The 23,920-nt window shown below is 43.7% G+C and overlaps 1 protein-coding gene across 3 annotated transcripts in view; it reads right to left on the bottom strand.

Annotated features, from left to right (window-relative positions):
- Positions 1 to 23,920, bottom strand: part of PPP1R36 (protein phosphatase 1 regulatory subunit 36) — an 86,798-nt gene that overhangs the window by 12,158 nt on the left and 50,720 nt on the right. For all 3 annotated transcript variants that reach the window (XM_033950959.1, XM_033950960.1, XM_033950957.1), the window contains exon 9: positions 3,403 to 3,593. In XM_033950959.1, coding sequence (XP_033806850.1) covers positions 3,403 to 3,593 — 191 coding nt within the window. The remainder of the gene's footprint in view (positions 1 to 3,402; positions 3,594 to 23,920) is intronic.

Genomic DNA, 23,920 nt, shown 5'->3' with positions numbered 1-23,920 from the left:
TTTCTGGTCTGATATGTGTCTGATATGGTGTCTGATTGTTGTGATACATAGTAGATGATGGCAGATAAAGACCCGAATGGTCCATCCAGTCTGCCCAACCTGATTCAATTTAAATTTTTTAATTTTTTCTTCCTAGCTATTTCTGGGCAAGAATCCAAAGCTTTACCCTGTACTGTGCTTGGGTTCCAACTGCCAAAATCTCTGTTAAGACTTACTCCAGCCCATCTACACCCTCCCAGCCATTGAAGCCCTCCCCAGCCCATCCTCCACCAAATGGCCATATACAGACACAGACTGTGCAAGTCTGCCCAGTACTGGCCTTAGTTCAATATTTAATATTATATTCTGATTCTAAATCCTCTGTGTTCATCCCACGCTTCTTTGAACTCAGTCACAGTTTTACTCTCCAACACCTCTCTCGGGAGCGCATTCCAAGCATCCACCACCCTCTCCGTAAAGTAGAATTTCCTAACATTGCCCCTGAATCTACCACCCCTCATCCTCAAATTATGTCCTCTGGTTTTACCATTTTCCTTTCTCTGGAAAAGATTTTGTTCTACGTTAATACCCTTCAAGTATTTGAACGTCTGAATCATATCTCCCCTGTCTCTCCTTTCCTCTAGGGTATACATATTCAGGGCTTCCAGTCTCTCCTCATACGTCTTTTGGCGCAAGCCTCCTATCATTTTCGTCGCCCTCCTCTGGACCGCCTCAAGTCTTCTTACGTCCTTCGCCAGATACGATCTCCAAAATTGAACACAATACTCCAAGTGGGGCCTTACCAATGACCTGTACAGGGGCATCAACACCTTCTTCCTTCTACTGACTACGCCTCTCTTTATACAGCCCAGCATCCTTCTGGCAGCAACCACTGCCTTGTCACACTGTTTTTTCGCCTTTAGATCTTCGGACACTATCACCCCAAGGTCCTTCTCCCCGTCCGTGCATATCAGCTTCTCACCTCCCAGCATATACGGTTCCTTCTGATTATTAATCCCCAAATGCATTTCTCTGCATTTCTTTGCATTGAATTTTAGTTGCCAGGCATTAGACCATTCCTCTAACTTTTGCAGATCCTTTTTCATATTTTCCACTCCCTCTTCGGTGTCTACTCTGTTACAAATCTTGCTATCATCTGCAAAAAGGCACACTTTTCCTTCTAACCCTTCAGCATTGTCACTCACAAACATATTGAACCGGATTGGCCCCAGCACTGATCCCTGAGGGACTCCACTACTCACCTTTCCTTCCTTCGAGCGACTTCCATTAACCACCACTCTCTGGCGCCTGTCAGACAGCCAGTTTCTGACCCAGTTCACCACTTTGGGTCCTAACTTCAGCCCTTCAAGTTTGTTCAAGTTTGTTCTGATTGCTGCTCTCAAAAGTGAAGAGGCATTTTTTGATCACAGAATTGAACAATTGTTAGCTGGTCACCAGGAACAAAGGAAAAAGAAATATGTGCAAATGTATTGTTGAAAAATCTGCACAAAAACATCCTGCTCATTTTCTTTGTGGTATTGCTCACAATTTATCTTGAAACCTTGCAACTCTGCACCAGGAAACAGGAAAAACAAAGTTTCCAAGTTTATTACAATTTTCTATCCCGCACCAAGGATGGTAGCCTTCTGGGTGAGTTACAGTCTAAAAGCCAAATAATTGAATTTATATAGATCTATTTAAAAATAAAAATAAAGTAAATAAAATAATCTAAACTGAAATTAATTGAAAAATTTACATAAACCAATAATCAATACAACAAATCATAAAAATGTTCTAATACTTCAATTTTCTATTGTCTCCAGGGTTCTCTCCATACCAGATCACCGCTAATCATTCTCATATGCATCAGAAAAAAAAAATGTTTTTAAATATGTTTTAAATGTATCTAAATTTCCTAACAGTTGAGGGCCCTTCACGGAAAAAGTTGTAGCTCTAATGTGTTCGTGAACTAATTCTCGATATGATGGTACTATAAGGTGGGACTTGCGAAGACTGATGGCAGCCATTCAGGAAGCGGCGCAGGGCCAGGATGGAGCACGAAAAGCTCACTCCTGCCTTGTGCGCTGCTATCCAGCGAGGGGGGGGGGGCAGGAGATCAGAAAGCTCACTCATGCTGATACACCGCTGGACCAACAAAATTTAAAGGTACCGGGGGGCTGTGACTGCCTATCACTTAGATCTGCTCTACCACCTAGACCTGCCCTGTACCAACTAGACCTGCCCTGTACCCTGCCCTGGCCTACTACTAGACCACCAGAAGGGGGACAGGGTGCAGAGCCTAGCAAGGAAGGGGGGACAGGGTGCAGAGCCTGGCAGGGATGGGAGGACAGGGTGCAGAGCCTGGCAAGGAGTGTGGGGTTGGGTGCAGAGCCTGGCAGGGAGTGAGGGGGGCTAGACACAGAGCCTGGTATATATTAGTACACAATTTGGTTCAGAATGTTTTTTTCTTGTTTTCCTCCTCTAAACCTATGGTCAGGTGCGTCTTATAGTGCGAAAAATACAGTATTTGTTTTCCCATTTTGTCATCTGATCAAAACCTATAGACTCTGAGCGAATGTAGACAGTTCTATCTGCTGCAAGTAAGACAAAATCTTTATCTTTATTTACACTTGATATATCACTAGCATAGCCTAAAAAGGCAGTTTACATACATAATAAAACAATGATAAAAATAGAGTAAAAATGATAAAAGGAATCAGTGGCATAGTAAGGGTGGGCTAGGGGGGCGGACCGCCCCAGGCGCCATCTCAGTGGGGGTGCTGGCACCTCTCCACCTCCCCACGCCATGCTTGGGCCCTCCCTTCCCCAGCCCCACCCCCATATTTCTAAAATCTTCGCCAGCTTGAGCAACTACCTAGCCTGCTTCTCGTGCAGGCCTGCCTCCTTCTGAAATCACTTCCCAGTTGTGGGGCCAGGAAGTGACCTGCAAGCAGCAGGCTGGAGAAGCTGCTCGCGCTGGCGGAGATTTAAAGAGGTACGGGGTGGGAAGGGAGGGCGTGAGTGTGACATGGGGGTTTGGAAGAAGCAGGGAGGCAGAGAACGCAGGTGGGGATTGGCACGGAAGGAGTGGGGGGGTGGAGATGAAGGCATGGGGGCGCCTCCTACCCTTGCTACGCCAGTGAAAGGAATACAAAAAGAAAAAAAAACCTCAGCAGGTTGTAGAAATAAGGTGTCAACCTTGGAGCTGATGAGTAAATCACACTGCAGCCAAACCAAAGAGCAACAAAAGAAACTGTTGGTAAAATGACACAGGAAACTCGAGATAGCCATGCTAGAACACGCCACAGGCAAGAAATAACTGCAAGCGGAGCAGCAGTGAAAGTCCTGATAAAACAGAACCACAAAACAGAAGAGGCAGATTCCACTGTGAATGGTAAAACTGTCATGTAAAACACATTGTACCTTCTTTCTGTACGAGCCTTTTTCTTTTCAGCAGGCACTTTTATTTCCAGATCTTCTGGAGTGCTTTTCTCCCTCAGTACAAAGTTAAAGGTGTCAGAACGAAGAAGCCGTCCAATTTCTTCCTGAATCACATCCAGATCTTTCCGCTGGAAGGCCACCCACGACAAGTATGTGCAGAAGTTGTAAAGACACTATATGCAAATATAAAAGATTTTAAAAAATGTCTGCTGATGAAGGGGGCGCATCTGGTTCCAGTACAAATGTAGCATTCTGAAGGTTCTGTATAACTTCTTACTCATTCCTTGCTGCTTTACTCAATTAAGCTTGCTCTGACCTCAATTCCAGCTATCCCCCACCTGCATTAGTTCTTCCCACTCATAAGGCCTGCACCATATATAGAATCATGCTTAGCGCAAGTGCATGTCCTAATTTTTAGGTGCACCATTTAGGCTAGCTAAAACCATGCTAAATGCCTGTGCTGCTGACCTATTGGTCGGCCCACAGTCCATCCATGATCCACCTCTGACCATGCACCTCCCCTTTTAGGTTCATGCATAGGATATGGCTCATAACACTTTGTGAAATGCGCCTACCAAGTTGTGCGCATAACTTCTAATTGATGTCAATTAGCATCAATTACAAGGTGTTAACAGTCAATTATCAGCACCGATTAGGTTTGTTAAACAATTAAGTTGTATGCAGTAATTTGGGAATACAACATAAGAGGCCATATACAGAATTTGGGGGCTTGTTCCTAAGTTCTATAGTGCCTAAGTGCAAAGGGGCTGTTAATAAGGTAGGGGCATGGTCAAGTTGAGGCGTGTCAGGCATTTACATGCAACGTGTACAGAATACTTTCAGTTACATGTGTAACTGACAGTATCTAGGTGTGAGCATTTACACCAGCCTTTGCACCTACAGTTAGATGTTCAAATACCAGCTTCTACTAATATTCTATAACTGCTTCAACTTTGCCATTATAGAATATTTGTTTACCGCTCAATTTTTTTCCACCAAACATTGTGAGCCCTATCTTGAACCTATCCCCTGAGGAGAAAGCAGATAAAAAGTTGGTATATTCTGTTCCATATTGCTTAGGATATATCCTAGCTGCTAGTCAATCATAAACATTCCACTGCTCTTTAAATATTGCTCCTTATTTCAGATTAGATTTTGTTGCCTTCCATCCTTGGTAGATGAATTTACAAATTTCCCTACTAACTCTTCTATTCCCTCCCTGCCTTTTATTATCAAGCTTGGCAATACTTAAATGATCTATTACAGCAATGTTTATATGCAGTGGGTGTGGATGTCTTTATACTTCACTCTCTTTATTTTGGCTTGTTTTATCACGCCGCAGAACATATAAACAAGATTTAGCTCCATAGCCTTGAACAATAAATTCCTTTCCTAAGCCTCTTCAGCACCCTTGGATGTACACCATCTGGCCCCATCGCTTTATCTAACTTTAATTTAGCTAGCTCCTCATGAACACATTCTTCTGAAAATCGATCGGTGTCTACCACTCCACCGTCCCTATTTACATGTCTCTTCTGCAGTCCCACTCCCGGATCTTCAGCCGTGAACACAGAACAAAAATATTTGTTAAGCAATTCAGCCTTTTCTTTATCAGCTTCTACATATTCCTCCTTTTCACTTTTGAGTCTCACAATGCCACGTTTGTACTTCTTCCTATCACTGGTATATCTAAAAAATGTTATGTCTCCCCGTATTACCGTGACAGCTATTTTTTTTCTTCCATTTGTATTTTGTTTTCCTGACTTCTCAACCATCCTCTCTTAACTTTTCCAGATATTTTTACCTGTCTTCCTCTTTCTGCTATCTTTTGTAGTTTATGAAAGCTAACCTTTTATTCCTTACCTTCTCAGCTACTACTTTTGAGAACCAAAGTGGCTTTCTTTTCCTCTTTTACTTACCTCACAAAAAGATTTGTTGCCCTTACAATAACTCATTTCAGTTTTGCCCACTGCATTTCTACTCCTTCCAGATGTTCCCATCCAGATAAAAAATCCTTGACGTAATTCCCCACCCGAACAAAGTTAGGTTTTTAAAAATCTAGAACCTTTACTTTTGAATGAGCCATCTCTATACCTGTCTTAATATTAAACCATACCATGCAGTGATCATTGGATGCCAGATGATCATCCACTGTAACATCAGAAATACTTTACCCATTTGTCAGTACTAAGACCGGTATGACCCCGTCCCGCTTAGGTTCCATTACCAACTGCTGGAACAGTTCTCCTTGTAGAGAATCCAGGATCTCCCTACTTCTAGAAGACCCTGCAATAGGGATACCCCGATCAACATCTGGCATGTTAAAATCACCTATTAGTAAAACTTTCCCTTTTTTAGAAATATTCTGAATGCCTACTATTACATCTCTGTCCACTTCTTCCATCTGTGAAGTAGGCCTGTATATCACACCAATGTAAATATATTTACCATTCCCTCTTTCCATATTGATCCACAGTGCCTCTTCCTTGCCCTGCAGATCCTGCAATTGTGTGGCTTTAATATGATCTTTAACATAACGCTACTCCCCCCGCCTTTTTTCCTACCTTGTCTTTCCTGAACAGATTATAGCCCAGTATAACTACATCCCAGTCATGGTTCTATGTGAACCATTTCTCTATGATCACCACTATATCCAACTCATCTTCTTCCATCATTGCTTCTAGATCCAGAAACTTGTTTCCCATACTTTGAGCATTAGTATATACTGCTTTCCAGACTTTGCCCCCTTTTCCCATCCGTGTAGAGGTATTCAGTGATTTACTTACCTGAGGCCTAATACTCACCCGGTGGCTTTAATCACCCTGCCCCATCACTTCTAGTTTAAAGCCCTCTTCTACTCAGTAGATCTTGTAATTCTTGTAATTCTCCTTGATTGTCTCATTTGCCTCCAATTATTGTATTTCTATCCTACTTACCCTACTAGTCCCGTCTGTTTTGAAAGTTATGTATTTGTTATATGAACTTTTTGTTCCCCTGTGTATTGTTATAAACTATTTTTTAGAATATATGATGGGGTGATCAATCAAATTTTAAATAAACTTGAAACTTGATTAGCCAGCCTGCCGTGGAAGACACTTCTTCCCTTCTTTAAAAGATGTATACCATCCATGCTCAGCAGCCCTTGGAAAATCATCCCATGGTCCAGGAAGCCAAAACGCTCTTCATGACACCATCCACGTAGCCACGCATTCATCAAGCCTCGTGCTTCTCTGACCTGGCAGGAAAAACAACTTGCACTTTTGGAATAAATTGACAAGATTCCCCTAGTTCCTTTCCTCTTTTCCCTTGGTGATCAGAACTACTCATATACTACAGGGAAAACCTTTTAAATTAAGGTGAACTCTGTTCTCTTCCAAAACAATTCTGGGAGCAACCAGAAAGTTTTTAAGCAAGAGTTATTATTAGGAATGGGTAAAAGTGATAGATAAAAAGAGAGTGAAAGAGCCTTAGTTCCTTAAGTGCCAATAACAAAGGGCTCCTGTTACGAAGCTGCATTAGGGCATTAACGCACAGAATAGCGCACGCTACATTGCCGTGTGCGCTAGACACTAACGCCAGCATTGAGCTGACATTAGTTCTAGCCGCGTAGCGCGCGGTCTAGCGCGCAGTAATATCCTGCGTGCGCTAAAAACGCTAGCGCACCTTAGTAAAAGGAGCCCAAAGTGTCAATTGCACAATAAGATAGTATTAGCAGGAGTTCTTCACTGAAATCTGGCCAGTAGTCAGTGTTGATCAATGCTTAAGAATTTTTGATTGGACTCCAAACGGACATTTAGAAGAGAAGAATATTTGAGAGGTTGATTACGACTGATTAATGCAATGAACAGAAAATGGCGATATTCCAAAACTGCATTCACAGCAAGAGTATGAATCAGTTAAATATGGTCAGCAACAAGAAGATTGTTGACGTGACCTATGGTAAGGAAAGCTTTCTTATAAATCATATATTATTCCCCATTGTTTAAAATGTCTGTTTAAATGGCTCAGTAGTCTTATACAAACCAAACCACAGGGAACACAAAGCCAGAATTAATAATGGTGCCAAAATTCCTCGGTGACACATGTTCTTAAAACAATACACGATAAAGCTAAACTGAAATGAGCATCAAGAAAGACTCTTGGAGAGGATTCCAGTGGCAGGAAACTAAGCAGGGCCAGGCCTGGTTAGATCCTGGATGGAGACCGCTAAGGAACACCAGAAGGTGTGAGCTGCAGAAGAAAATAGCAAACTTCTTCAGTATTCTATCAAAAACTGAGTGTGTGGCACAGTGGTTAGAGCTTCAGCACCCTGAGGTTGTGAGTTCAAACCCACGCTGCTCCTTGTGACCCTGGGCAAGTCACTTAATCCCCCATTGCCCTAGGTACATTAGATAGAGTGCGAGTCCACCAGGACAGATAGGGGAAAATGCTTGAGTACCTGAATGTAAACCACTTAGGGCTGGATTCACTAAAGTCCCGAAATCTATCCTATTCTTGTCCTATCCGTTTCCGAGTCATTGTAGCAGATCGATTCAGTAAAACTTGTCCATGCAAATGATTCAATTATAAACATGGCGCTATTAGCACTGAAATATCGATCGACACGCGTGCGTACTGTATCCTTGTTGGTTTTGAAGCTCATAACGTAGCAACCATTAGCAGCACCCTGACATCACATGCACATGACAATCCAGGAGGGATAGCTGACCCATAAAAGTTTTATTTGATTTGGGGTTTTTTTTTTTATTATTTGGCATTGATATTTGAAATGTACAATGCGCAAGGAGAGCACGGGGTAAATCCGCGATTTTCTTACAATGTGCATTACAAATCCGAGATTCACTCCCGCGCTCACTATGCGCATTCCTAAAAAAGAAATAAAAATTATTTCTAACGCTTATGTTCATGAAGGTTTACATATATTTAAAAATTTTGATATATTTAGGATTTTTGGAGGGGTAGATAGATATTTTTGATGGGGTTCTTAACATGAACGCGTCAGTTGCTAGGCAGAAATAGCCAGCGAAGATGTAAACGACTGGTCCTCAGCAGTCGTAACTTTTTGGAACGGAAAGGCCAGTTGATTTAGACCAGTGGTCTCAAACTTAAACCCTTTTCAGGGCCACATTTTGGATTTGTAGGTACTCGGAGGGCCTCAGAAAAAATAGTTAATGTCTTATTAAAGAAATGACAATTTTGCATGAGGTAAAACTCTTTATAGTTTATAAATCTTTCCTTTTGGCTAAGTCTTAATAATAATATTGTCATTTATAGCTAAAGAAACTGTTTTATTTTACTTTTGTGATTATGATAAACATACCGAGGGCCTCAAAATAGTACCTGGCGGGCCACATGTGGCCCCCGGGATGCGAGTTTGAGACCACTGATTTAGACAAAATGGTTTCATGAATTGACGCGTTAAGAAATTTACATGCCTTTTTACTCATTTGCAAGCGTTGATCGGATAGGATGCGGATGAGGTCTGGAAGAAGGTTTGTGAATCGAGCCGGAGTCGGAAATTGAGCACAAACCGAGCGGTACACGATCGGTTTGCTTAGTGAATCTGGCCCTTAGGCTATAAGTGGTATATAAATACTGAAATAAATTGCTATGTGCACATGCACCTAGGCATATCATTTACAGCGATTTGATCCTTTGGCTTTACCTTCATGGAAGAGGGGGCCATTGGAACGATATTGTAATGAGTAAACATCATTTTCCTTGGATGAATATATGTACACATTGGGGGGTGGGGGGGAGTTTTTTTGGAAATTTCACTAAATTATATGTTTATATTTATGATATAATTGATTATAATATTTGAAAGAAGGTGGGTGGGGCGGGATATAATTTTTATGTTTTTAGAATTATATGAGAATTACAAGTGTTATTTTTGTTACTAATGATATATTCCTGTACGCTTGCTGTAAGTTTTCAAAATGAATAAAGAATTTTTTTAAAAAAATGTATAGCCTGCAGTATCCCACAGTTTTGCACATGTTACAAAAAACATACAAAATAAGAATATAACAAACAGATATTACAAAAACCATATATCAAAGTAAAACTTTGATATAAATTCTCTATCCACTGACATTCACTTAACCCTGCTTGATGTCAATTAAAAATCAATTTATGTATATTCTCTCTCAAATAACATTGGCTTCACACTTTTTCTAAATTGCAACAGACTAGAAGCCTGTTTAATTTCAATGGGTAAAAAATTCCATAATAACACTCTGCATTGACTCCTTAGACTGACGGATTCTTGATATAACTTCACCAAATTCCCTGAAGGAACTTTAAGCCACATCTGATTCTCAGAACGCAGAGCTCGCTGTGGTTGATAAAAATGAAATAGTGAGCTCAAAACAACCACTCTTATCATTACCTTGAACTCAAAACATAAAGCAAGTTTGTTTGTTTTTTTTAAGTTAAGATTATACACACTATAGTGATCACCTAACCCTCAGCATCCAAAAATGGGTAGAAAGAGGGTAGGAAAAGAGAGAGGAGAGGCTGCATGACAGACCTCATAAAATTATTTTTCCTCATTCCAGACCTATGGAAAAAGCTTTTTAAATAAGATCCATAATGGTCTGGTCATGAATTTTTCAATCTATTCCAACCTAAAGTTTTGCTCGCTGTGTGGGGTTCCCCTTTCGAACCTCAACCAATGCCCCCTCCTGACACAGCACACGTTAAACTCGAGTAGAGGGGTTGCAAGTCTAATTTTAAAGACATTTGTTCACCCCTATTTGCAATCTCTGCATTCTAAGGAGCGTAGTCAGCTACTTATGCTCCTGTCTTAAGTTCTTTATAGAGAGTTTCTCCTGGTAGGGTTGGGGGGGGCTGCTGGGTTAGAGGTGCGGAATAATTGGGGGGAGTTAAGGAGGATGCTCTGAGTCTCGTTATCTATATGCTGTGGGGGGTGCTCGTGCATTCTGGCTGTTGGCATGATTATTTTTGTTCTATTGCGCATATTATATGGTGTGGGAATGGGGGTTGGTTATAGTTTCATCTTTGCTGCTCTGTACGAGGGGAGATTAGTATGAGGGTGGAACCCAGAGTGGTGAGCTCCTGGGGGGGAAGGAATCTTTTCCTCTAGGGTTGGTTTGTATATTGCTCCTAATGTTATAATATAAGGGGGACCTTTACCTGGCTTTCTTGATACTGAACTGCCGTAGTTCTTCAAAGACAGTAAGGTGGGGTAGGGTTCCTCCACTGTGGGAGGGTTGGGGGGTAGAGGAAGGGTGGGTTCTTTGTTAACTTGGAGGATGAGTTGTTCAATAATGGGGTTCCTGAACTTCAGCATCGTTTAGATCTTGGTTGTGTGCTTTGCATTTATTCTGTGAGACTTTTTGATTTAAAATGAAGTGTCTGTTGTTCAGTTATCAATAAAAATGGTTGATATCTAAACACATTTGTTCATCTGGGGTGACTGGAGTTGTATGTATGTATGAGCGCAGGAAGTTTTGGTGACACCGTCTTTTCTTCAGGAATTCAAACACGTTTAAGATAAGTAACAGCTATAACAGTTTATGCTGAATAAGTATTATAGTAGCTTAAATTATACTAAAGAAGGCAGTGTATGAGACCTAATAGCGCTATGATGGTCCCTTCAAACAACCGGCGCTGGTACAATTATTTGTACTAATAATTGGTTGGTGATCTGAACACTTTATGTGTACTTTTATGACACATGTTTGTTCAGTTTTTTTTCCTTTATGGAATTTAACTTGTGGAGTATTCATCATTTTCTTCAGTCTATTGCCATAAACTGTGAAGTTCACTCAAAGATTAGATTAGTGGCTCTCAGGTCTTCTTGGGATTCTCTATGGGTATGTTACTTTGAGCTGGTGCCAGCCCTTTTCTATAAGAAGCACAAAAAGGAATAATTTACGCAAGAGAGAAAGGGGAGAGGGGATATCACTTGTCTTTTTTTTTTTTTTTTTTAACACAAGGAGAGTATAGCTACCAATATTTCTTACAAGAAAGCCTGGGAGAGTCACATGGGATCTCTTAAGAGAGAGGAAGAGATAATGGTTACTGCCATCATGTTTCTACGTAAATGCCAAAAATTTGGAAAGATGAATACACTTGCCAACAGCTTAAGCAGGGCAGGTCTGCTGAAGATTTCAGCTCCCTTTATCTTGCTAGTGTAGCCAGCAGCAGGTAAGGAGCAATGATACTTGTCTAACAATTTTTGGCGTGTTGGGAAGCAGAAAAAAAAAAAAAAAGAAACAGTGTTCCCCCGGTCATTCGTGGTTCGCAGTCCCGATCATTTGAGGTATTCTCCGACCGGGACTTTCTGTGCAAAGTCGGGCTTCACCAATCAGGAGCTGCGTGTCAAAGCAGCTCCTGATTGGTGAAGCCTGACTTTAGTGCAGGAAGAGGCAGTCAGCGCATACCGCAAGTGATTTCCTTCACTCGCCGACGTTCCAGCTGCCCTATCCTGCCTCCCCAGGTGAAAAACCACCTAAATCAGGCCACCATGCCCTCCTCCTATACCTGGCCACAATTCCTGAAGCCCAGCTGCAACAAGTAGTCGTTCTGGATCTGCAGCAGCTGCTCGTGCAGCTCCAGCCGACAGGTGCTTTCCCCATGCAGCTGCACCGGCAGGTAAGCAATGACCGGCGAGCGCTCCAGATCCGAAGGGAGTGACAGATACGAAGGGGGTGACAGAATCCAGCCCGTCCGGGATCAAGCTGAAGCGCTCCGAGTCCGTGTCCAGAAGCCTCAGGGTGCGGGGAAGCGGCACCAGGAAGGGAACATCCTCCAGTTCCTTGTCGTCCTGTATTTGCAGTTTTTGAATATTCGCGGGGGTTCCTGGAACGGAACCCCTGCGAATATTGGAGGAGTACTGTACTTGCTTCCATCTCTTGCTAGCCCCAGAGTGACCAAACACAAAAGTTCCTAGGTAGACTGTAAGCCAAGGAAAGGGAGTATGCCGATGCTGCTAGAAGGAAAATGAAAGGGACCCAGGAAATTTATTCAGATACCAAAGGGATACTTAGCAGAAAAAAAGGTTGGGAACTATTGTACAATTAATGTATGAGACCGAAGACAGTATATTCAGATTCTTAAATGATCCTGCTACATATTCTCCTGCAAGCTCTACTTATATGCCTGCACTTGTTGAATTTCAAGCAAGATGTTATGACTCACCTACATAACACTTTGGTCTGCCCATTTTTAATGAAATAATCCTTCTTTATTCCTTTTACCTTAAAGCCTCAGGCTGTTTGACTTGTATGGTCTGAAGAAACTGGAAGCACATAAAAGGAGGACAGAGACGCTGGATTACTCTGTGCTGAGGAACACTTACACACTTTAGAGCAAATAACAGCTAAAGCAAAGCTCTTTTGCTTTTTATTTAACTCCTGGTTTTTCGCAAAGCCTAATCCTTCAAGAAGATTCAGATACTTCTTGCAGAATGAGAAAATTTAGATGAGAAGCCTTCTACAAGGCCAAGCATTTCAAAGCCTCTGCACCTCTGATCCAGGCCTAATTGTGTCACCTTTTTGATAAAGCTGCTCCCCCATCTGTCTCACTAGATACTATAACAGGATTTAACCTAGTCTTCTGTACTGAAGTACAAAGCATTGCCACCAAGCTGCACAGCCAACCCAATCGAATATTTTTAAGATGCTCTAAAGACAGTACCTACATTAGGTAATTATAGTATAGATACAAACTCACATGGATATAGAGAAAGAAGCCATATTCTTGATCCTAATGCATAAGCCATGGGTCTTTTTGTAGAGCTGGCAGTTCTAGCTGGCATCCTGGTATCAAGAGCCTTCTTTTCAATTACTGAGGGATTTTTTTCCCCCTATTTCCCTCTCTCATGGTTCCTGGAGGTGAGGAGTGGCCTAGTGGTAGAGCTTCTGCCTCAGCACCCCAAGGTTGTGGGATTGATCCCAGTGCTGCTTCTTGTGACCCTGGACAAGTCATTTAATCCTCCATTGCCCCAGGTACAAAATAGGTACCTGTATATATGTAAACCACTTTGAATGTAACATAGTAACCTAGTAGATAACGGCAGATAAAGACCCGAATGGTCCATCCAGTCTGCCCAACCTGACTCAATTTAAATTTTTTTAATTTTTTCTTCTTAGCTATTTCTGGGCAAGAATCCAAAGCGTTAACCGGTACTGTGCTTAGGTTCCAACTGCCAAAATCTCCGTTAAAACCTACTCCAGCCCATCTACACCCTCCCAGCCATTGAAGCCCTCCCCAGCCCATCCTCCACCAAACGGCCATATACAGACACAGACCGAGCAAGTCTGCCCAGTAGTGGCCTTAGTTCAATTTTTAATATTATTTTCTGATTCTACATCCTCTGTGTTCATCCCACGCTTCTTTGAACTCAGTCACAGTTTTACTCTCCACCACCTCTCTCGGGAGCGCATTCCAGGCATCCACCACCCTCTCCATAAAGTAGAACTTCCTAACATTGCCTCTGAATCTACCAACCCTCAACCTCAAATTATGTCCTCTGGTTTTGCCATTTTCCTTTCTCTGGAAAAGATTTTGTTCTACGTTAATACCCTTCAAGTATTTGAACGTCTGAATCATATCTCCCCTATCTCTCCTTTCCTCTAGGGTATATTCAGGGCTTCCAGTCTCTCCTCATACGTCTTCTGGCGCAAGCCTCCTATCATTTTTGTCGCCCTCCTCTGGACCGCCTCAAGTCTTCTTACGTCCTTCACCAGATACGTTCTCCAAAACTGAACACAATACTCCAAGTGGGGCCTTACCAATGACCTGTACAGGGGCATCAACACCTTCTTCCTTCTACTGGCTACGCCTCTCTTTATACAGCCCAGCATCCTTCTGGCAGCAGCCACTGCCGTGTCACACTGTTTTTTCGCCTTTAGATCTTCGGACACTATCACCCCAAGGTCCCTCTCCCCTTCCGTGCATATCAGCTTCTCTCCTCCCAGCATATACGGTTCCTTCTGATTATTAATCTCCAAATGCATTACTCTGCATTTCTTTGCATTGAATTTTAGTTGCCAGGCATTAGACCATTCCTCTGTTATAAATCTTGGTATCATCTGCACACTTTTCCTTCTAACCCTTCAGCAATGTCACTCACAAACATATTGAACAGGATTGGCCCCAGCACCGAACCCTATGGGGCTCCACTACTCACCTTTCCTTCCTCCGAGCGACTTCCATTGACCACCACCTTCTGGCGTCTCTCCGACAGCCAGTTTCTGACCCAGGTCACCACTTTGGGTTCTAACTTCAGCCCTTCAAGTTTGTTCAACAGCCTCCTATGAGGAACTGTATCAAAGGCTTTGCTGATATCCAAGTAAATTACATCTAGCATATGTCTTCGATCCAGCTCTCTGGTCACCCAATCAAAAAATTCAATCAGATTCGTTTGGCACGATTTACCTTTTGTAAAGCCATGTTGACTCGGATCCTGTAACCCATTAGATTCAAGGAAGTACACTATCCTTTCTTTCAGCAACACTTCCATTATTTTTCCAACAACTGAAGTGAGGCTTCATCCCTGTGACCACTTTTATGAATAGGGACCACACCCGCTCTCCTCCAATCCCCAGGAATCACTCCCGTCTCCAGAGATTTAAGAACATAAGAAGTTGCCTCCACTGGGTCAGACCAGAGGTCCATCTCGCACAGCGGTCCGCTCCCGCGGCGGCCCATCAGGTCCGCGACCTGTGAAGTGGTCTCTGACCATTCCTATAACCTACCTCAAGTTCTATCTGTACCCCTCTATCCCTTTATCCTCCAGGAACCTATCCAAACCCTTCTTGAACCCCTGTACAGAGTTCTGGCCTATCACATCCTCCGGAAGCGCGTTCCATGTGTCCACCACCCTCTGGGTAAAAAAGAACCTCCTAGAATTTGTTCTAAACCTGTCCCCTTTCAATTTCTCCGAGTGACCCCTAATGCTTGTGGCTCCCCACAGTTTGAAGAATCTGTCCTTATTTACTTTCTCTATGCCCTTAAGGATTTTGAAGGTCTCTATCATGTCCCCTCTAAGTCTCCTCTTCTCCAGGGAGAACATCCCCAGCATTTTTAACCTGTCAGCGTATGAAAATTTTTCCATACCTTTTATCAGTTTAGTCGCCCTCCTCTGCACTCCCTCGAGTACCGCCATGTCCTTCTTGAGGTACGGCGACCAGTATTGAACACAGTACTCCAGGTGCGGGCGCACCATCGCGCGATACAGTGGTATGATGACTTCCTTCGTCCTGGTTGTGATACCCTTTTTGATGATGCCCAGCATTCTGTTTGCTTTCTTTGAGGCTGTCGCACATTGTGCCGATGGTTTCAGTGATGTGTCGACCATCACCCCCAGGTTTCAAGGTTACTCACCCCTAGCAGTGTTCCCCCCATTTTGTAGCTGAACATCAGGTTCTTTTTCCCTACATGCATGACCTTGCATTTCTCTACGTTAAAACTCATTTGCCACTTTTTTGCCCAGTCTTCGTCTCGTTAGGTCCCTTTGCAGGTCTTCACAGTCTGCCGTGTTTCTAACCCTGCTGCAGAGTTTGGTGTCATCAGCAAATTTGATAACCTCACATTTCGTCCCTGTCTCCAGATCGTTAATGAATATATTGAAGAGTAGAGGTCCCAGCACCGACCCCTGTGGAATTCCGCTCGTGACCCATTGCCAATCTGAGTATTGGCCCTTTACTCCGACCCTCTGTTTCCTGCCTGCCAACCAGTGTTTGATCCATCGGTGGATATCCCCTTGCACCCCGTGGTTCCACAGCTTTTTAAGTAGCCGTTCGTGAGGTACCTTGTCGAAGGCTTTTTGGAAGTCAAGGTAAATGATGTCTATGGATTCCCCCTTATCCATCTGGCTGTTTATTCCCTCAAAGAAGTACAGCAAGTTCGTGAGACATGACCTTCCCTTGCAGAAGCCGTGCTGGCTCGCCTTCAGTTGTCCATTGTTTTCTATGTGTTCACAGATTGTGTCTTTTACCATTGCTTCCATCATCTTCCCTGGAACCGAGGTCAAGCTCATAGGCCTGTAGTTTCCCGGGTCACCCCTTGATCCCTTCTTAAAGATGGGCATGACATTCGCTATTTTCCAGTCCTCTGGGATCTCCCCAGTTTTTAGGGAGAGGATACATATTTGGAGAAGTATCTCTGCTATTTCGTTTCTCAGTTCTTTTAGTACCCTTGGGTGGATGCCGTCCGGGCCTGGTGATTTGTCGCTCTTTAGCCTGTCTATCTGTCTGAGGACATCCTCTTTGCTTACCTCTAGTTGTACCAGCCTTTCGTCGTGTTCTCCGTTTATAATCACCTCGGGTTCTGGGATATTGGATGTGTCTTCTCTGGTGAAGACTGACGAGAAGAATTTGTTTAACCTTTCAGCTATCTCTTTTTCTTCCTTTATCGCTCCTTTCCTGTCTCCGTCGACCAGTGGTCCCACTTCCTCTCTGGCTGGTTGTTTCCCTTTCACATACCTGAAGAAGGGTTTGAAGTTTCTTGCTTCTCCTGCCAGTCTTTTCTCATATTCCCTCTTTGCTTTCCTGACCTCTCGATGACATTCTTTCTGGTGTCTTTTGTGCTCTTTCTGGTTTTCCTTTGTTGGTTCCTTTTTCCATTTCTTGAAGGATGATTTCTTGTCGCTTATCGCCTTTTTAACTGCAGTTGTTATCCATGCTGGGTTTCTAGTTCGATTTTTTTTGCACCCTTTCCTAAACCTTGGGACACACAGGTCTTGTGCCTCGAGCACTGTGCCTTTAAGCAGTGTCCAGGCTTCCTTTACGGTCTTCACCTTCCCTGAGCTGTTATTGAGCTTTTTTCCTACCATTTTCCTCATGTCCTTGTAGTTTCCTTTTCTGAAGTTGAGTGCTGTCGTTGTGGTCCTTTTTACCTTTGATGTTCCCATGCTTAATTTGTACTGGATCATGTTGTGATCGCTGTTTCCTAATGGTGCTAGTACCACCACTTCCTTTGCTGGTCCCTCTAGCCCGTTGAGGATTAGGTCTAGAGTGGCATCCCCTCGCGTTGGTTCTGTGACCAGCTGCTCCATGAAACAGTCCCTTATCGCCTCTAGGAATTTAGTTTCTCTCGTGCACTTTGAGTGCCCAATGCCCCAGTCTATTCCCGGATAGTTGAAATCCCCCATAACCACCACCCTTCCACTTTTGCACACCTGCCTCAGTTCAGCCTCCAGGTCCAGGTCGTTTCCTTCTGGCTGTCCTGGTGGGCGATAGTACAGTCCCAATTTGATGTCAGCTCCTTCCCCTCCTGTCAGCTTAACCCATAGCGACTCCAGACTGTCTGCCCTTATTGTTGTTTCTGTTCTGGATGAAGGAATGGAGTCCTTTATATACAGTGCTATTCCTCCCCCCTTCTTGTGTGCCCTGTCCCTCCTGTAGAGTTTGTACCCTGGTAGGGCCACATCCCATTTGTTGTCCTCTGTCCACCATGTCTCTGTGATTCCTATTATGTCTAGGTCCTTATTTCCGGCTATAACTTCTAGTTCCCCTATTTTAGTCCTTAGGCTCCTAGCATTTGTGTATAGGCATTTTAAGTCCCTGTTTGTTACCTTTTCTTTTGGATCTACTCTTGATTTGTTGTTCCTGCTGGTCTCCTCTCGTGCTGCCTCCTGTGGTGTGTCTATCCCATCCTCTGCCCGCTTCTTTGTTCTTTGATAGCCCTCTGGTTCTAGTTCTAATTGCCTCTCGGGTCCCTGTGCTGCATTTTTGGGTTTATGTCCATAAAGTGTCCATTTTGTCTCTAGTCCACTATTGCCATTTTCTGTTTCAGTATCCTTTCTCGATACTGTGGTTCGATGTGTTGAGGCCTGATCGACTATCGGCTTTCCTCTTGTTATCAGTTTAAAATCATGTCTATGCAGGTCTGGATGTTACGTGCCAGCATCCTCGTCCCAACCTTGCTCAAATGCAGTCCGTCTCTCCTGTAGAGCTTGTTTTTCCCCAGGAAGGTTGACCAGTTCCGTACAAAGAGGAAACCCTCCTCGTCACACCATCGCCTCAACCATCCATTTGTTGCTTGCAGCTCGGTCTGCCTCCTCGCATCTGCCCTTGGTACTGGCAGGATCTCTGAAAAGGCTATCTTCCCTGTCCTCAGCTTCAGCTTCCTCCCCAGGATCTTAAACTGCTCGGTCAGTGTAGTCATGTTGTAATTCCTTCTGCTGACGTCATTTGTTCCGACGTGGATTATCACTGCTGTGTCCTCTGTCTCAGCTCCCTCCATGATTCTCTCGATTCTGTCGGAGATGTCCTTTGTCCTCACCCCTGGGAGACATGTCACTAGGCGATCCGCTCTGCCTCCTGCTATGTGACTGTCCACCTCTCTCAGGATTGAGTCTCCCACCACGATAGCAGATTTTCCTCTCCTCAGCTTCCTCCTGGGTCTCAGGTCTGTGTCGATGATTGGGTCCTCCAATCCTTCCGTCTCCTGGTTGGTTACTCCGCAAGGTTCCTCTCCCTCGGCTCCTGGTGGGTCCTGGTGGGTCCTGTCCTCTATCCGTTTGTTCCCTTCTGAAGAGCGGGTGATCCTGTGTTACTACCATCTTGCAGGCCTCCTCGATGAATCTTTCGAGCTGTCTGACCTGCTCGTTGATGTGGTTTTCTCTGGTGGTGTCCTCAGTTGGTTCAAATTCCCTTGGTTCCTCTATGGAGCGGAGTCCCTCTAGCTCCTGTACTTTGATCTGCAGTCTCCCGACCTCCTTTTTTAGGCTAGCCAGTTCCTGACATCGACTGCATATGTAGGCCTGCCTCCCGGAAGGGAGGTAGTCATACATGTGACAATCAATGCAGTATACTGGAAAGCTTCGCTGACCTTCTGCTGCCTCCATTTTTCCTTCCTTGTGATTAAGTTGGTGCACTGGAGTGTGATCGATGTGTGTCTAGGTGAAGAAGTAGAGAGAGAAGAAATAATGAGTATAGAAGAAGAAAGGGTATATATATATATATATATATATATATATATATAATTTTTTATTTATTTTTTTTAATTTAAGAAGATTGAAGATGCTGCTGAGCAGCCTGGACTCCTGGCTCCTTCTCTCGGCTCCTTCGCAAAGGCGCCCTCGCTAAGGCGAGCGCCTTTGCCGCTCGCCTTCGCCGCGCGCCGTTGGCTCGCCCCCTTTTAAGGGGGAGCCTGGGCACCGAAGCGACCTCTGACGCGGAGGGGGTGGGCGGAGCTAACTCTCGCCGCTACCCCGATCAGCTATTCACCCTTCCTGGCTTCCTCTGCGTCTCTCCTCCAGCCCTCTCAGCCCTGGCTTCCTCCCTGCTGCCTCTCGATCCTGTCCTGTAAGTAGAAATAAGCAAGAGCAATATTAGAACGCCGCCGCGGTCTGCCTCATGCTCAGGCTTCCTGCCTTTTAAGGGGGAGCCTGGGCACCGAAGCGACCTCTGACGCTTGTTGAACAAGTCTTTAATAGGACTCGCCAGAACCTCTCTGAGCTCCCTTAGTATCCTGGGATGGATCCCGTCTGGTCCCATCGCTTTGTCCACCTTCAGTTTTTCAAGTTGCTCATAAACACCCTCCTCCGTGAACGGCACAGAATCTATTCCATTTTCTCGTGTAACTCTGCCAGACAATCTCGGTCCTTCTCCAGGATTTTCTTCTGTGAACACAGAACAGAAGTATTTGTTTAGCACATTTGCTTTCTCCTCATCACTCTCCACATATTGGTTCCCAGCATCTTTTAGCCTAGCAATTCCATTTTTCATCTTCCTCCTTTCACTAATATATCTGAAAAAAAATTTTGTCTCCCTTTTTTACATTTTTAGCCATTTGTTCTTCCGCCTGTGCTTTCGCCAAACGTATCTCTCTCTTGGCTTTCAGTTTCACCCTGTAGTCCTTTCTGCTCTCCTCTTCTTGGGTTTTTTCATATTTCACGAACGCCAACTCTTTCGCCTTTATTTTCTCAGCCACTAAGTTGGAGAACCATATCGGCTTCCTTTTTCTCTTGTTTTTATTGATTTTCTTCACATAAAGGTCCGTAGCCATTTTTATCGCTCCTTTCAGCTTAGACCACTGTCTTTCCTCTTCTCTTATGTCTTCCCATCCTAACAGCTCTTTCTTCAGGTATTCTCCCATTGCATTAAAGTCTGTACGCTTGAAATCTAGGACTTTAAGTATCGTGCGGCCGCTCTCCACTTTAGCCGTTATATCAAACCAAACCATTTGATGATCGCTACGTCCCAAGTGAGCACCCACTCGAACATTAGAGATACTCTCTCCATTTGTGAGGACCAGATCCAATATCGCTTTTTCCCTTGTGGGTTCCGTCACCATTTGTCTGAGCAGAGCCTCTTGAAAGGCATCCACAATCACCCTACTTCTTTCCGATTCCGCAAACGGAACATTCCAGTCTGCATCCGGCAGGTTGAAATCTCCCAACAGCAGAACCTCCTCTTTCCTTCCAAACTTTTGGATATCCACAATCAGATCCTTATCAATTTGCTTTGATTGAGTCGGAGGTCTGTAGACTACACCCATGTAGATAGAAGTTCCATCTTCTCTTTTCAGAGCTATCCATATCGTTTCTTCCTCTCCCCTGGTCCCTTGCATTTCAGTCGCTTGGATATTGATCTTTACATAGAGAGCTACTCCTCCACCTTTTTGACCATCTCTGTCCTTCCTAAAAAGATTATATCCCGGTATGTTTGCATCCCATCCATGTGATTCACTGAACCATGTCTCTGTGATAGCGACAATATCTAGATCTGCCTCTAACATCAGGGCTTGCAGATCATGAACTTTGTTGCTTAGACTGCGAGCATTTGTGGTCATTGCTTTCCAGCTATTTTTCAGCGATAATCTCCTTTTTTGTATGGATTTTTGTTTTGTTTCACTTTCCGTTGCAATACTAAGAAATGAGTTGCTGATATTGTTTATGTTGCAGTCTTTACTACTATCACATCTTTTCTTTTGCCGGGGGTGGTCTCTATAATTGTCCTTCGTACATACACCACCCCCACCTTCTAGTTTAAATGCCAAAAAAATATTGTCTAAATTTCTCTGCAAGGTTTCTTTTTCCTGCTGTAGTAATATGTAGCCCATCAGTGCAATACATAGAAACATAGAACATAGAAATAGACGGCAGATAAGGGCCAAGGCCCATCCAGTCTGCCCACCCTAATGTCCCTCCCCTACCATTGCCCTGTGAATAGATCCCTCCTCTTCCTTTGCCCTGTGAATAGATCCCACGTGATGATCCCATCTGGCCTTAAAATCAGGCACGCTGCTGGCCTCGATCACATGTAGTGGAAGACTATTCCAGCGATCAACCACCCTTTCTGTGAAAAAGAATTTCCTGGTGTCAGCTCGTAGTTTCCCTCCCCTAATTTTCCACGGATGCCCTCTTGTTGTCGTGGGACCCTTGAAGAGGAAGATATCTTCCTCCGTCTCTATGCGGCCCGAGAGACTGACGGTCCGACGGAACAATATAGCTTCTTGTCCTTCCATGCACTAACTGGTCCACTATAGACTCCCCCACCATGTTTTAAAATTCCACCTGTAGCCCATTGAACCTCCTCAGCCGTAATAGGTTTATTCAATTTTTTCCTATTCTTACTCGTTAATTTAGGTATATTCAATGAGCTCAAGTAAGTACTCCTCTGCAGCCCCTCCTCAGTCGGCTTGGTATACAATCTACTAAAGTACTGGTAGAACTCCTAGCAGATGGCCTCAGGCGCAGTGATCTTCTCTCCACTCTCCGTCCATAGACAAAGTATCCGCTTTCTATCCTCCCTACCTGCCACTAGCTGCGCAAGAAACTTCCCTCCCTTATTTCCATATTTAAAGAGCTGATATTTATAGAAGGCCAATGTTCTGCTCACTCTTTGATGCACTAACACAGGGGTCTCAAAGTTCCTCCTTGAGGGCCGCAATCCAGTCGAGTTTTCAGGATTTCCCCATGAGATCTATGTGCATGCACTGCTTTCAATGCATATTCATTGGGGAAATCCTGAAATCCCAACTGGATTGCGGCCCTCAAGGAGGGACTTTGAGATTCCTGCAAACTTGTTCAGAGACAACTACAATTCCAACAATGCAAGTTTTATGCCCAGCTTTAGCTTCCTGCATTGTCCCATATCTCTGCCTAGCTTTCCTCATCTCTCTCTCCAAGTGCAAAATTTCTTTGATATAACTGGCATAACTCATTATCTCTCCCCTTAGGACAGCCTTTGCTGCTTCCCAATACAAAATCTGTTGGCACTCTTATGCAGTGTTATGGGTTGTATAATCCTGACAACAATTCAAAAGCCGTTCCTGCAGCTTGACATCTGGTGTCAATGCCATGGGGAAGGACCAATACTGTTCTCCAGCTTCTAAACCCTAAGAAGGCAAATAGAATGCTAGGTATTATCAAGAAAGGTATTACAACCAAAACGAAAGAAGTTATCCTGCCGTTGTATTGGGCGATGGTGCGCCCGCATCTGAAGTACTGCGTCCAATATTGGTCGCCATATCTTAAGAAGGATATGGTGATACTCGAGAGGGTTCAGAAAAGAGCGACACTATTGATAAAAGGTATGGAAAACCTTTTATATGCTGAAAGATTAGAGGAACTGGGGCTCTTTTCCCTGTAGAAGCAGAGACTTAGAGGGGACATGATAAAGACTTACAAGATTATGAAGGGCATGGAGAAAGTGGAGAGGGACAGATTCTTCAAACGTTCAAAAACTACAAGAATGAGAGGGCATTCGGAAAAATTAAGAGGGGACAGATTCAGAACCAATGCTAGGAAGTTCTTCTTCACCCAAAGGATGGTGGACACCTGGAATGTGCTTTCAGAGGGTGTGATACTACAGAGTACGGTTTTGGGGTTCAAGAAGGGATTAGATAATTTCCTGAAGGAAAAGGGGATAGAAGGATATAGATAGAGGATTACTATACAGGTCCCGGACTTGATGGGCTGCCACGTGAGTGGACTGCTGGGCATGATGGACCTCTGGTCTGACCCAGCAGAGGCACTGCTTATGTTCTTAATCTAAAAAACTTCAATGTTATAGATAATATAGAGATGGTATTTGCCATCACTGATATCTTTCTGAGTGGATTAAACAAAGATAAATAAAAAACCAGATTATTTTTGTTGCATGTGTAAATACAAATCTAGCTAATATCTTTCAACACTTAAATTTTTTTATTATTATTATTTTGACAGCCCAGAAATTTTCTCTTGCTCCTTAGTTGAAACAGGCCTCATTAGGGTTGTGACACTATGGCCCCAATTTTATACATGACACCTAAAAATAGGCACCAAGGAACATGGTGCATAGCGGTTGTCAATCTTCAGTTAGGTGCTGTTTATAGAATCATGCCTAACAGCGCCTAAGTTGGACTTAGGTGCCTATAGGCATCAAAATCTTAGGCACCCCCTATTTATGCCAGGGTTTTCTTGGGGATGACACTGGAGGACCTTACTGGACTAGCACAAAACCAATTTTCTTTTTAGATCTGTAATTTATCAAGTAGCTAGGTTCAAACACGAGTTGATGGCACCTAACCTTTC

Source organism: Geotrypetes seraphini, chromosome 7, assembly GCF_902459505.1.
Source record: "Geotrypetes seraphini chromosome 7, aGeoSer1.1, whole genome shotgun sequence".
In the NCBI taxonomy this organism is placed as follows: Eukaryota; Metazoa; Chordata; class Amphibia; order Gymnophiona; family Dermophiidae; genus Geotrypetes; species Geotrypetes seraphini.
The sequence above is the reverse complement of the archived record's forward strand: the minus strand, read 5'-3'. Positions and strand labels throughout refer to the sequence as shown.